This window comes from Crinia signifera, chromosome 3, assembly GCF_055691185.1.
Source record: "Crinia signifera chromosome 3, ASM5569118v1, whole genome shotgun sequence".
Lineage (NCBI taxonomy): Eukaryota > Metazoa > Chordata > Amphibia > Anura > Myobatrachidae > Crinia > Crinia signifera.
Window position 1 is genome coordinate 332,922,846 of NC_139219.1, and position 16,388 is coordinate 332,939,233.

The 16,388-nt window shown below is 52.7% G+C and overlaps 1 protein-coding gene across 1 annotated transcript in view; it reads right to left on the reverse strand.

Annotated features, from left to right (window-relative positions):
- Window positions 1–16,388, reverse strand: part of LOC146062823 (DNA (cytosine-5)-methyltransferase 3A-like) — a 48,025-nt gene that overhangs the window by 10,726 nt on the left and 20,911 nt on the right. Inside the window, exons 10-14 of the mRNA XM_083174833.1 lie at window positions 6,759–6,904; window positions 6,497–6,587; window positions 6,159–6,307; window positions 2,209–2,294; window positions 227–296 (exon numbers count right to left, since the gene is read on the reverse strand). Coding sequence (XP_083030959.1) covers window positions 227–296; window positions 2,209–2,294; window positions 6,159–6,307; window positions 6,497–6,587; window positions 6,759–6,904 — 542 coding nt within the window. The remainder of the gene's footprint in view (window positions 1–226; window positions 297–2,208; window positions 2,295–6,158; window positions 6,308–6,496; window positions 6,588–6,758; window positions 6,905–16,388) is intronic.

The window sequence follows — 16,388 nt, forward strand, 5'->3', positions numbered from 1 at the left end:
ACAAAACACTTTATTTTAAAAGTTCAGCTTCCACTTCACCATAAAAAGATAGCGATTGCTACTCGGTGAATCATGGCGAAAAAAACCTTGAAATGTATTCGCCATCTGGTCATTGAATAGGGTGATTCACCGTTTTAGTCAGAAATTCGCTAAACAGCACAAAATCGCCATAAAAACCTGGCGAATCAGCCTCATTGAATACCGCCCTATATCTCTGCCCCCTCACCTTTGCTTTCCGCCCAGGTTCCAAGCAGTCCTGAAGTTCCAGCTTGTCATGTAATGTGGAAACCAGCGGCCTAGAGAGACCACAGGTAATAATGGGGGGGTTAGAACATAGGGACCGCTGGTAATAATGGGGGGGTTAGAACATAGGGACCGCTGGTAATAATGGGGGGGTTAGAACATAGGGACCGCTGGTAATAATGGGGGGGTTAGAACATAGGGACCGCTGGTAATAATGGGGGGGGGGGGGGTTTAGAACATAGGGACCGCTGGTAATAATGGGGGGGTTAGAACATAGGGACCGCTGGTAATAATGGGGGGGTTAGAACATAGGGACCGCTGGTAATAATGGGGGGGGGGGGGGTTTAGAACATAGGGACCGCTGGTAATAATGAGAGGCGGGGGGGGGGGGGGTGTTTTAGAACATAGGGACCGCTGGTAATAATGGGGGGTTAGAACATAGGAACTGCTGGTAATAATGGGGGGGGGGGGGGTGTTAGAACATAGGGGCCGCTGGTAATAATGAGGGGCGGGGGGGGGGGGGGGGGGGTGTTAAAACATAGGGACCGCTGTTAATTACGTCAACTATAAAGTTACTATTCATTGACATGTGAACACACCTAAGGTCGATAGAAGCACTAGGTCAACATTGGGAAGGTCAAAAGGTCAACATGGTTTTTGACATTTTTTGGTCCCGAAGGTCTCACATGGACACAGAAAAAGTGCACAGCGTCCTCCCGCATGGCTCGCCGCGCACTGCATCCCCTCGCATGGCTCGCCGCGCACGGCGTCCCCTCGCATGGCATCCCCGCGCACGGCGTCCCTTCGCATGGCTCGCCGCGCACCGCGTCCCCTCGCATGGCTCGCCGCGCACCGCGTCCCCTCGCATGGCTCGCCGCGCACCACGTCCCCTCGCATGGCTCGCCGCGCACCGCGTCTACTCGCATGGCTCGCCGCGCACTGTGTCCCCTCGCATGGCTCGCCGCGCACCACGTCCCCTCGCATGGCTCGCCGCGCACCGCGTCTACTCGCATGGCTCGCCGCACACCGCGTCCCTTCGCATGGCTCGCCGCGCACCACGTCCCCTCACATGGCTCGCCGCTCACCACGTCCCCTCGCATGGCTCGCCGCGCGCCGCATCCCTTCGCATGGCTCGCTGCGTTATTCTCACTCTACGACCACTGGGATGGTGAAGTATGAGCAAGTCGGTTTAACATAAAATCATGAAAAACATGTCAAACTTTTTCCATGTCGACCTTTTGCCCATGTGGACCCATTCAGCCCGGTGGCCATCGCCCAAGGGCACCGGGGACACCCCCAGGCTTCAGCCTGGACAGGTAAATTCTGGAAAGGGGTGTGGGGGGGGGGGGGGGGGGGGCAGAGCCGGATTTGCCCCTAGGCCCGTGAGGCAGGGCAAATGTCACTAACTCCGGGTCTCTACGGGCAGCAGCATCGGTTAGCGGAGCAGGAGCACTAACATCCCCCTTTGCACATAGAGACTTGGAGCTAGTGACCTGCAGGCAGAGATGTTCCGGCGGCGTGGAGAGGCAGCTGGAGGACGCGCTGGCGGGGCCGCTTTCCAGCTCCGTCACCAACCTGCAGTGCGAGGAGCGGCAGCTGCAGGAGAAGGCAGAGAGGCTGAGCCGGGCGGCGGGACTGAGTGCCGGCCGGAGGCTGGCCAGGTACTCGGGGGAGGAAGGGGGGTGCCTGGGGGCAGCAAGACCCCTAAATCCGGCCCTGGGGGGGAGAACTCTGGCTAAAATTAAATAAAGATCCGTGACAAAATGAGCACAGATAGGGCCTGGTGTCACAGCCCCCGGTCTGATCTCACCAAATGTGCATGGACACTGTATTACAGAACACACGGGTCAGGTCCGCTGTACACGACAGGGTGGAACACCTGCAGAGGTACAATACAAAAGAGGGGTGCACACCCTTACACCCCTGCACCCACCACAGCGAGATGCGGGCACCTGTCTCACCAACCTGGTCATGCCGGGCAGGTTACCCCAGAAGTATCGGGCTCTGTGTGCCGCGGACACTTCCTTGGCATCGATCTTCACTGGGTTTGTCTGAGGAGAGAGGAGAATGTGTGAGATTCATACAACATGAACAACGCCTGTCGGGTTACTGGTAGCGGAGAGGAAATAATTCCCAGCAGCCCCGGGTACACCAGGTTATACAGCATTATACATGGACAGAGGGGGGGTCTGGGCCCCCAGGGTACAGTATGTGCAATACAGAGGGGTCTGGGCCCCCAAGGTACAGTATGTGCAATACAGAGGGGTCTGGGCCCCCAGGGTACAGTATGTGCAATACAGAGGGGTCTGGGCCCCCAGGGTACAGTATGTGCAATACAGAGGGGTCTGGGCCCCCAGGGTACAATATGTGCAATACAGAGGGGTCTGGGCCCCCAAAGTACAGTATGTGCAATACAGAGAGGTCTGGGCCCCCAAGGTACAGTATGTGTGATACAGAGGGGTCTGGCCCCCAAGGTACAGTATGTGTGATACAGAGGGGTCTGGCCCCCAAGGTACAGTATGTGCAATACAGAGGGGTCTGGCCCACAATGTACAGTATGTGCAATACAGAGGGGTCTGGGCCCCCAAGGTACAGTATGTGCAATACAGAGGGGTCTGGGCCCCCAATGTACAGTATGTGCGATACAGAGGGGTCTGGCCCCCAAGGTACAGTATGTGTGATACAGAGGGGTCTGGCCCCCAAGGTACAGTATGTGCGATACAGAGGGGTCTGGGCCCCCATGGTACAGTATGTGCAATACAGAGGGTTCTGGCCACCAAAGTACAGTATGTGCAATACAGAGAGGTCTGGGCCCCCAAGGTACAGTATGTGCAATACAGAGGGGTCTGGGCCCTCAAGGTACAGTATGTGCAATACAGAGGGGTCTGGCCCCCAAGGTACAGTATGTGCAATACAGAGGGGTCTGGGCCCCCAGGGTACAGTATGTGCAATACAGAGGGGTCTGGGCCCCCAGGGTACAGTATGTGCAATACAGAGGAGTCTGGCCCCCAATGTACAGTATGTGCGATACAGAGGGGTCTCGGCCCCCAGGGTACAGTATGTGTGATACAGAGGGGTCCGGGCTCCCAGGGTACAGTATGTGTGATACAGAGGGGTCCGGGCTCCCAGGGTACAGTATGTGTGATACAGAGGGCCCCGGGCTCCCAGGGTACAGTATGTGAGATACAGATGGGTCCGGCCCTCGGGGTACAGTATGTGTGATACAGAGGGGTCTGGGTCCACGGGGTACAGTATGTGTGATACAGAGGGGTCCGGGCCCCCGGGTTACAATATGTGATACATAGGGATCCGGGCCCCAGGGTACAGGATGTGTGATACAGAGAGGTCCAGCCCCTTGGGGTATATTATGTGTGATACAGAGGGGTCCGGGTACAGTATGTGTGATACAGATGGGTCCGGGCCCCAGGGTACAGTATATGTGATACAGAGGGGTCCGGCCCCCGGGGTACAGTATGTGTGATACAGAGGGGTCTAGCCCCCAGGGTACAGTATGTGATATACAGATGGGTCCGGGCCCCTGGGGTACAGTATGTGTGATACAGAGGGGTCTGGCCCCCGGGGTACAATATGTGTGATACAGAGGGATCCGGCCCCCGGGGTACAGTATGTGTGATACAGAGGGGTCCGGCCCTGGGGTACAGTATGTGTGATACAGAGGGGTCCAGCCCCCCGGATACAGTATGTGTGATACAGAGGGGTCCGGCCCCTTGGGGTACAGTATATGTGAATCAGAGGGGTCCGGGCCCCTGGGTACAGTATGTGTGATACAGAGGGGTCCGGCCCCCGGGTTACAGTATGTGTGATATATAGGGGTTCAGGCCCCGGGGTACAGTATGTCTGTGATACAGAGCGGTCCAGCCGCCGGGTACAGTATGTGTGATACAAAGGGGTCCAGCCCCCAGGGTACAGTATGTGTGATACAAAGGGGTCCGGGCCCCCGGGTACAGTATGTGTGATACAGAGGGGTCTGGCCCCCGGGTACAGTTTGTGTGCTATATAGGGCCCCGGGGTACAGTATGTGTGATACAAAGGGGTCCGGGCCCCCGGGTACAGTATGTGTGATACAGAGGGGTCCGGCCCCCAGGGTACAGTATGTGTGATACAGAGGGGTCCGGGCCCCCGGGTACAGTATGTGTGATATATAGGGGTCCGGGCCCCGGGGTACAGTATGTCTGTGATACAGAGCGGTCCAGCCCCCGGGTACAGTATGTGTGATACAAAGGGGTCCAGCCCCCGGGTACAGTATGTGTGATACAAAGGGGTCCGGCCCCCAGGGTACAGTATGTGTGATACAAAGGGGTCCGGGCCCCCAGGGTACAGTATGTGTGATACAAAGGGGTCCGGGCCCCCGGGTACAGTATGTGTGATACAGAGGGGTCTGGCCCCCGGGTACAGTTTGTGTGATATATAGGGCCCCGGGGTACAGTATGTGTGATACAAAGGGGTCCGGGCCCCCGGGTACAGTATGTGTGATACAAAGGGGTCCGGCCCCCAGGGTACAGTATGTGTGATAGAGAGGTGTCTGGCCCCTGGGTACAGTATGTGTGATACAGAGGGGTCTGGCCCCGGGTACAGTATGTGTGATACAGAGGGGTCTGGCCCCCGGTACAGTATGTGTGATACAGAGGGGTCCGGGCCCCCGAGGTACATTATATGTGATACAGAGGGGTCCGGGCCCCGGGTACAGTATGTGTGATACAGAGAGGTCCAGCCCCTTGGGGTACAGTATGTGTGATACAGAGGGCCCCAGGGTACAGCATGTGTGATACAGAGGGGTCCGGGCCCCCGGGTACAGTATGTGTGATACAGATGGGGGCGGGCCCCAGGGTACAGCATGCGTGATACAGAGGGGTCCGGCCCCCAGGGTACAGTATGTGTGATACAAGGGGTCTGGCCCCCGGGTACAGTATGTGTGATATATAGGGGTCCGGGCCCCGGAGTACAGTATGTCTGTGATACAGAGGGGTCCAGCCCCCTGGTACAGTATGTGTGATACAAAGGGGTCCGGCCCCCAGGGTACAGTATGTGTGATACAGAGGGGTCTGGCCACTGGGTACAGTATGTGTGATACAGAGGGGTCTGGCCCCGGGTACAGTATGTGTGATACAGAGGGGTCTGGCCCCGGGTACAGTATGTGTGATACAGAGGGGTCCAGGCCCCCGAGGTACATTATATGTGATACAGAGGGGTCCGGGCCCCGGGTACAGTATGTGTGATACAGAGGGGTCCGGGCCCCCGGGTACAGTATGTGTGATACAGAGGGGTCTGGCCCCCGGGTACAGTATGTGTGATACAGAGGGGTCTGGGTCCAAGGGGTACAGTATGTGTGATACAGAGGATTCCAGGCCCCCGGGTACAGTATGTGTGATACAGAGGAATCCAGGCCCCCGGGTACAGTATGTGTGATATATAGGGGTCCGGGCCCCGGGGTACAGTATGTCTGTGATAAAGAGGGGTCCAGCCCCCGGGTACAGTATGTGTGATACAAAGGGGTCTGGCCCCCGGGTACAGTATGTGTGATACAGAGGGGTCCGGGCCCCCGGGTACAGTATGTGTGATACAGAGGGGTCTGGCCCCCGGGTACAGTATGTGTGATACAGAGGGGTCTGGCCCCCGGGTACAGTATGTGTGATATATAGGGCCTCGGGGTACAGTATGTGTGATACAGAGGGGTCTGGGTCCACGGGGTACAGTATGTGATACATAGGGGTCTGGGTCCACGGGATACACTATGTGTGAACAGAGTCATGGTATTGCAGTAGTGTAGGGTTGTGTCTTGTCTAGTGTGTTTATTGTGGAGGACCCTAAAAGAAGCTTTTCTCTACATTACTCCATTCTGGCCATGTAAAATGAGGGGTAACCCATATCCCAAGGACCCAGAGTTTGTCCCTTACCTCCAGGTGTTGGGAGATAGTCCTCTTGGACATTCCGTCCATGGCTACCACGTTCTCAAACAGCCAGAAGAACGGGCGGTCCTCACCCGGTTTAGGCTTGACTTTATAAAGCAGACGAGGGAAGTCAAAGAAGAGGCGTCCGGTACCGGCTGTGCGAGGAGACAAGATAAAAGGGTCCAAGGTTTTATCCTCATTCCCGTAAAGAAAGAAAAAGGAACTACAGGTGCTGCTACAGCTGCTGTATCGGAAGGGTGTACGGCTCCCAGAAGAAGACTGAGGTTACCATAGTCAGGGGACTACATGTACCACGCACAATGACGTCACGGTGCTCCACGTACCATACAGACCTTTCCGTAATGGGTTTACTACACAGAGGTCATTGCATGGGCTTCCACCAATCAACAGATCAAAAGGTCCCCACTCCGCGATCTGAGAATAGAAGAGGCACAATGTCATGGAGGGGTCTATAAAAGGGGACTCGCCTTTAACACGGCACCAGATATTGGGTGCGTTCTCAAATAAAAACATTGGGATATTCCCAATACGCAGAATGGGTCAACGCGTTAAACACAACTGATGCGAACTCTGCGGGTCACCCACCTGCCTGCTGGTGATGAATTCCACATCGCCCACATACTCTATCTCTCCGGGATGCCGAACCATTCCCACCGCTATGGCGTCCTCACACACCTCCGCCGCCACGTATCGCCCTACCTGGAAACCGAGTCTCTTCAGTACTAATAAACCTACAAATGGCAAAGAATATGAATACGGTTACATAGACGATGACATCGGAAATAATGGGGGAGGGGGGGGCAGAGAGGACAGGTAATATTATATTCTCATGCACAGTAAGAATAGCGGGTGTGTCCCTTGTACTCCGCTGTGTTGTAGAGAGGATACACAAGACATCACAATACAATGAATGTATACTATATGTGGTGAGTACTGATGTCATCGCTGCGACTCTCGTGTCATATAGTGCACCGGCACCACCTATTCATACCCGGAGCTTCCTACCATCTACACACACTGATACCACCTATTCATACCCAGAGCCTCCTACCATCTACACACACCAGTACCACCTATTCATACCCAGAGCCTCCTACCTTCTACACACACACCGGCACCACCTATTCATACCCGGAGCTTCCTACCATCTACACACACTGATACCACCTATTCATACCCAGAGCCTCCTACCATCTACACACACCAGTACCACCTATTCATACCCAGAGCCTCCTACCTTCTACACACACACCGGCACCACCTATTCATACCCAGAGCTTCCTACCATCTACACACCGGCACCACCTATTCATACCCAGAGCTTCCTACCATCTACACACACCGGCACCACCTATTCATACCCAGAGCTTCCTACAATCTACACACACCGGCACCACCTATTCATACCCGGAGCTTCCTACCATCTACACACACTGATACCACCTATTCATACCCAGAGCCTCCTACCATCTACACAAACCGATACCACCTATTCATACCCAGAGCCTCCTACCTTCTACACACACCGGCACCACCTATTCATACCCGGAACTTCCTACCATCTACACACACCGGCACCACCTATTCATACCCAGAGCTTCCTACCATCTACACACACCGGCACCACCTATTCATACCCGGAGCTTCCTACCATCTACACACACTGATACCACCTATTCATACCAAGAGCCTCCTACCATCTACACACACTGATACCACCTATTCATACCCAGAGCCTCCTACCTTCTACACACACCGGCACCACCTATTCATACCCGGAGCTTCCTACCATCTACACACACTAATACCACCTATTCATACCCAGAGCCTCCTACCATCTACACAAACCGATACCACCTATTCATACCCAGAGCCTCCTACCTTCAACACACACCGGCACCACCTATTCATACCCGGAGCTTCCTACCATCTACACACACCGGCACCACCTATTCATACCCGGAGCTTCCTACCATCTACACACACTGATACCACCTATTCATACCAAGAGCCTCCTACCATCTACACACACCGATACCACCTATTCATACCCAGAGCCTCCTACCTTCTACACACACCGGCACCACCTATTCATACCCGGAGCTTCCTACCATCTACACACACCGGCACCACCTATTCATACCCAGAGCCTCCTACCATCTACACACACCAATACCACCTATTCATACCCAGAGCCTCCTACCATCTGCACACACCGATACCACCTATTCATACCCGGAGCTTCCTACCATCTACACACACCGGCACCACCTATTCATACCCAGAGCCTCCTACCATCTACACACACTGACACCACCTATTCATACCCAGAGCCTCCTACCATCTACACACACCGGCACCACCTATTCATACCCAGAGCTTCCTACCATCTACATACACCGACACCACCTATTCATACCCAGAGCCTCCTACCATCTACACACACTGACACCACCTATTCATACCCAGAGCCCCCTAACATCTACACACACAGATACCACCTATTCATATCCAGAGCATCCTACCATCTACTGACACCACCTATTCATACCAAGAGCGTCCTACCATCTACTAACACCAGCACCACCTATTCATACCCAGAGCTTCCTACCATCTACACACACCAACACAACCTATTCATACCCAGAGCATCCTACCATCTTCACACACCGGCACCACCTAATCACACCCAGAGCCTCCTACCATCTACTGACACCGGCACCACCTATTCATACCCAGAGCTTACAACCATATATAGACACCGGCATCACCTATTCATACACAGAGCTTCCTACCATCTACTGACACCGGCACCACCTATTCATACCCAGAGCCTCCTACCATCTACACACACCGACACCACCTATTCATACCCGGAGCTTCCTACCATCTACACACACTGATACCACCTATTCATACCCAGAGCCTCCTACCATCTACACAAACCAATACCACCTATTCATACCCAGAGCCTCCTACCTTCTACACACACCGGCACCACCTATTCATACCCGGAGCTTCCTACCATCTACACACACTAATACCACCTATTCATACCCAGAGCCTCCTACCATCTACACAAACCGATACCACCTATTCATACCCAGAGCCTCCTACCTTCAACACACACCGGCACCACCTATTCATACCCGGAGCTTCCTACCATCTACACACACCGGCACCACCTATTCATACCCAGAGCTTCCTACCATCTACACACACCGGCACCACCTATTCATACCCGGAGCTTCCTACCATCTACACACACTGATACCACCTATTCATACCAAGAGCCTCCTACCATCTACACACACCGATACCACCTATTCATACCCAGAGCCTCCTACCTTCTACACACACCGGCACCACCTATTCATACCCGGAGCTTCCTACCATCTACACACACCGGCACCACCTATTCATACCCAGAGCCTCCTACCATCTACACACACCAATACCACCTATTCATACCCAGAGCCTCCTACCATCTGCACACACCGATACCACCTATTCATAACCGGAGCTTCCTACCATCTACACAAACTGGCACCACCTATTCATACCCAGAGCCTCCTACCATCTACACACACCGGCACCACCTATTCATACCCAGAGCGTCCTACCATCTACATACACCGACACCACCTATTCATACCCAGAGCCTCCTACCATCTACACACACAGATACCACCTATTCATATCCAGAGCATCCTACCATCTACTGACACCACCTATTCATACCAAGAGCGTCCTACCATCTACTAACACCAGCACCACCTATTCATACCCAGAGCTTCCTACCATCTACACACACCAACACAACCTATTCATACCCAGAGCATCCTACCATCTTCACACACCGGCACCACCTAATCACACCCAGAGCCTCCTACCATCTACTGACACCGGCACCACCTATTCATACCCAGAGCTTACAACCATATATAGACACCGGCATCACCTATTCATACACAGAGCTTCCTACCATCTACTGACACCGGCACCACCTATTCATACCCAGAGCCTCCTACCATCTACACACACCGACACCACCTATTCATACCCGGAGCTTCCTACCATCTACACACACTGATACCACCTATTCATACCCAGAGCCTCCTACCATCTACACAAACCAATACCACCTATTCATACCCAGAGCCTCCTACCTTCTACACACACCGGCACCACCTATTCATACCCGGAGCTTCCTACCATCTACACACACTAATACCACCTATTCATACCCAGAGCCTCCTACCATCTACACAAACCGATACCACCTATTCATACCCAGAGCCTCCTACCTTCAACACACACCGGCACCACCTATTCATACCCGGAGCTTCCTACCATCTACACACACCGGCACCACCTATTCATACCCAGAGCTTCCTACCATCTACACACACCGGCACCACCTATTCATACCCGGAGCTTCCTACCATCTACACACACTGATACCACCTATTCATACCAAGAGCCTCCTACCATCTACACACACCGATACCACCTATTCATACCCAGAGCCTCCTACCTTCTACACACACCGGCACCACCTATTCATACCCGGAGCTTCCTACCATCTACACACACCGGCACCACCTATTCATACCCAGAGCCTCCTACCATCTACACACACCAATACCACCTATTCATACCCAGAGCCTCCTACCATCTGCACACACCGATACCACCTATTCATAACCGGAGCTTCCTACCATCTACACAAACCGGCACCACCTATTCATACCCAGAGCCTCCTACCATCTACACACACCGGCACCACCTATTCATACCCAGAGCTTCCTACCATCTACATACACCGACACCACCTATTCATACCCAGAGCCTCCTACCATCTACACACACAGATACCACCTATTCATATCCAGAGCATCCTACCATCTACTGACACCACCTATTCATACCAAGAGCGTCCTACCATCTACTAACACCAGCACCACCTATTCATACCCAGAGCTTCCTACCATCTACACACACCAACACAACCTATTCATACCCAGAGCATCCTACCATCTTCACACACCGGCACCACCTAATCACACCCAGAGCCTCCTACCATCTACTGACACCGGCACCACCTATTCATACCCAGAGCTTACAACCATATATAGACACCGGCATCACCTATTCATACACAGAGCTTCCTACCATCTACTGACACCGGCACCACCTATTCATACCCAGAGCCTCCTACCATCTACACACACCGACACCACCTATTCATACCCGGAGCTTCCTACCATCTACACACACTGATACCACCTATTCATACCCAGAGCCTCCTACCATCTACACAAACCAATACCACCTATTCATACCCAGAGCCTCCTACCTTCTACACACACCGGCACCACCTATTCATACCCGGAGCTTCCTACCATCTACACACACTAATACCACCTATTCATACCCAGAGCCTCCTACCATCTACACAAACCGATACCACCTATTCATACCCAGAGCCTCCTACCTTCAACACACACCGGCACCACCTATTCATACCCGGAGCTTCCTACCATCTACACACACCGGCACCACCTATTCATACCCAGAGCTTCCTACCATCTACACACACCGGCACCACCTATTCATACCCGGAGCTTCCTACCATCTACACACACTGATACCACCTATTCATACCAAGAGCCTCCTACCATCTACACACACCGATACCACCTATTCATACCCAGAGCCTCCTACCTTCTACACACACCGGCACCACCTATTCATACCCGGAGCTTCCTACCATCTACACACACCGGCACCACCTATTCATACCCAGAGCCTCCTACCATCTACACACACCAATACCACCTATTCATACCCAGAGCCTCCTACCATCTGCACACACCGATACCACCTATTCATAACCGGAGCTTCCTACCATCTACACAAACCGGCACCACCTATTCATACCCAGAGCCTCCTACCATCTACACACACTGACACCACCTATTCATACCCAGAGCCTCCTACCATCTACACACACCGGCACCACCTATTCATACCCAGAGCTTCCTACCATCTACATACACCGACACCACCTATTCATACCCAGAGCCTCCTACCATCTACACACACAGATACCACCTATTCATATCCAGAGCATCCTACCATCTACTGACACCACCTATTCATACCAAGAGCGTCCTACCATCTACTAACACCAGCACCACCTATTCATACCCAGAGCTTCCTACCATCTACACACACCAACACAACCTATTCATACCCAGAGCATCCTACCATCTTCACACACCGGCACCACCTAATCACACCCAGAGCCTCCTACCATCTACTGACACCGGCACCACCTATTCATACCCAGAGCTTACAACCATATATAGACACCGGCATCACCTATTCATACACAGAGCTTCCTACCATCTACTGACACCGGCACCACCTATTCATACCCAGAGCCTCCTACCATCTACACACACCGACACCACCTATCCATACCCAGAGCTTCCTTCCATCTACTGACACCAGCACCACCTATTCATACCCAGAGCGTCCTACCATCTACACACCGGCACCACCTATTAATACCCAGAGCCTCTTACCATCTACACACACCGATACCACCTATTCATACCCAGAGCTTCCTATCATCTACACCAGGGGTGTCAAACTCAAATTCATCGGGGGCCGCATCAGCAGTTTGGTCACCCTCAAAGGGCCGCTGTATAATAATAATGCAATGACACCACAGGCTGCTCCCGCTGTATAATAATAATGCAATGACACCACAGGCTGCTCCCGCTTTATAATAATAATGCAATAACAGCACAGGCTGCTCCAGCTGTATAATATAACAATAGTAATGCCATGACACAAATTATTATACAGGGGGAGCAGCGTTATTGTCATTGCATTATTATTATACAGAGGGAGCAGCCTGTGGTGTCATGGCATTACTTTTATATTATACAGGGGGAGCAGCCTGTGGTGTCATGGCATTATTATTATACAGGGGGAGCAGCCTGTGGTGTCATGGCATAATGCCATGACACCACAGGCTGCTCCCCCTGTACAATAATAATGACACCACAGGCTGCTCCCCCTGTATAATATAAAAGTAATGCCATGACACCACAGGCTGCTCCCTCTGTATAATAATAATGCAATGGCATCACAGGCTGCTCCCCCTGTATAATATAAAAGTAATGCCATGACACCACCAGATATATTGTTTTTTTTTTTTGTAACTTACTGTATTTTATCCCTCAGGCTCCTTTACTGCTGCTGCGGCTCCAGTAATTTCAATTCCACTCTCTGCGCCGCGGACTGTCCTGCTGCGGCCCCCCGACTCGGCCTGCCTTCCTTCCTCTCTGCAGACGCGTGGGTGGGAGGCGTCATCGTCATGACGTCCCCACCCAGCGTCTGCCACTGCCTCGATAAGAGGTAAGAGGGAACAGGCTGCCAGCCCTCCTCCGCGTAGCCGTGGAGGCCGGCGGCCATGTTCCTGTGGCCGCAGACATCTTAAAAGACCACAGGAACATGGCCGCCGGCAGTGCAAAAAAAAACCTCTCAAAAAAGATCTAAAAAAAGAGAATAAAAGGTGAAGGCTGGCGGCGACTGCGCGGCCACATGACGAGGTCTGTCGGGCCTTGTGTTTGACACCCGTGATCTACACACACCGATACCACCTATTCATACCCAGAGCCCTCTACCATCTACACACACCGATACCACCTATTCATACCCAGAGCCTCCTACCATCTACACACACCGATACCACCTATTCATACCCAGAGCTTCCTACCATCTACACACACCGATACCACCTATTCATACCCAGAGCCTCCTACCATCTACACACACCGACACCACTTATTCATACCCAGAGCCTCCTACCATCTACACACACCTATACCACCTATTCATACCCAGAGCCTCCTACCATCTACACACACCGACACCACCTATTTATACCCAGAGCTTCCTACCATCCCCCCCCCCGGCCACCACCTATTCATACCCAGAGCCTCTTACCATCTACACCAGTGATTTTCAACCTTTTTACCTTGCGGCACACTAAATAGGACTTTAAAATTGCAGAGGCACACCGTAAGATCCCCACAGGCCAAAACACATTGGCCACCACAGGAAAAAAACAAACCTATTGGCCCCCACATTAAAAACAATCACACTGATCCCCACAGGTAACAAAAATAAAATACATTGGCCCTTTAGATAAAAAGAAGAGACCAGTAAATAACATTTGAACTGGTGGTATCTGTAAATGGTTTGGGCATCTCTAGATCTGGGGGGCACACTTGAGAACAGCTCAAGGTGCCAAGGCACACTGGTTGAAAAACACTGATCTACACACACCAGCACCACCTATTCATACCCAGAGCCTCCTACCATCTACACACACGGACACCACCTATTTATACCCGGAGCTTCCTACCATCTACACACACCGGCACCACCTATTCATACCCAGAGCCTCCTACCATCTACACACACGGACACCACCTATTTATACCCAGAGCTTCCTACCATCTACACACACCGGCACCACCTATTCATACCCAGAGCCACCTACCATCTACACACACTGACACCACCTATTCATACCCACGGCCTCCTACCATCTACACACACCGGCACCACCTATTCATACCCAGAGCTTCCTACCATCTACATACACCGACACCACCTATTCGTACACAGAGCCTCCTACCATCTACACACACTGACACCACCTATTCATACCCAGAGCCCCCTAACATCTACACACACACAGATACCAACTAATCATACTCAGAGCTTCCTACCATCTACACACACCAATGCCACCTATTCATACCCAGAGCATCCTACCATCTTCACACACCGGCACCACCTATTCACACCCAGAGCCTCCTACCATCTACTGACACCGGCACCACCTATTCATACCCAGAGCGTCCTACCATCTACACACACCTGCACCACCTATTCATACCCAGAGCTTCCTACCATCTACTGACACCGGCACCACCTATTCATACCCAGAGCATCCTACCATCTACTGACACCAGCACCACCTATTCATACCCAGAGCGTCCTACCATCTACACACCGGCACCACCTATTCATACTCAGAGCTTCCTACCATCTACACACCGGCACCACCTATTCATACCCAGAGCATCCTACCATCTACACACCGTCACCACCTATTCATACCCAGAGCATCCTACCATCTACACACACCGGCACCACCTATTCATACACAGAGCTTCCTACCATCTACTGACACCAGCACCACCTATTCATACCCAGAGCTTCCTACCATCTACTGACACCGGCACCACCTATCCATACCCAGAGCTTCCTACCATCTACTGACACCAGCACCACCTATTCATACCCAGAGCGTCCTATCATCTACTGACACCTGCACCACCTATTCATACTCAGCGCTTCCTACCATCTACTGACACCGGCACCACCTATTCATACCCAGAGCCACTTACCTTCTACACACACCGACACCACCTATTCATACCCAGAGCATCCTACCATCTACACACCGGCACCACCTATTCATACCCAGAGCTTCCTACCATCTACTGACACCGGCACCACCTATTCATACCCAGAGCCTCCTACCATCTACACACACCGACACCACCTATTCATACCCAGAGCATCCTACCATCTACACACCGGCACCACCTATTCATACCCAGAGCATCATACCATCTACACACCGGCACCACCTATTCATACCCAGAGCTTCCTACCATCTACACACACCGGCACCACCTATTCATACCCAGAGCTTCCTACCATCTACTGACACTGACACCACCTATTCACACCCAGAGCCTCCTACCATCTACACACCGGCACCACCTATTCATACCCAGAGCGTCCTACCGTCTACTGACACCGGCACCACCTATTCATACCCAGAGCTTCCTACCATCTACACACACCGGCACCACCTATTCATACCCAGAGCCTCCTACCCTCTACTGACACTGGCACCACCTATTCATACCCAGAGCTTCCTACCATCTACTGACACTGGCACCACCTATTCATACCCAGAGCTTCCTACTATCTACACACACCGGCACCACCTATTCACACCCAGAGCCTCCTACCATCTACTGACACCGGCACCACCTATTCATACCCAGAGCTTCCAACCATCTACTGACACCGGAAGCACCTCTTCATACC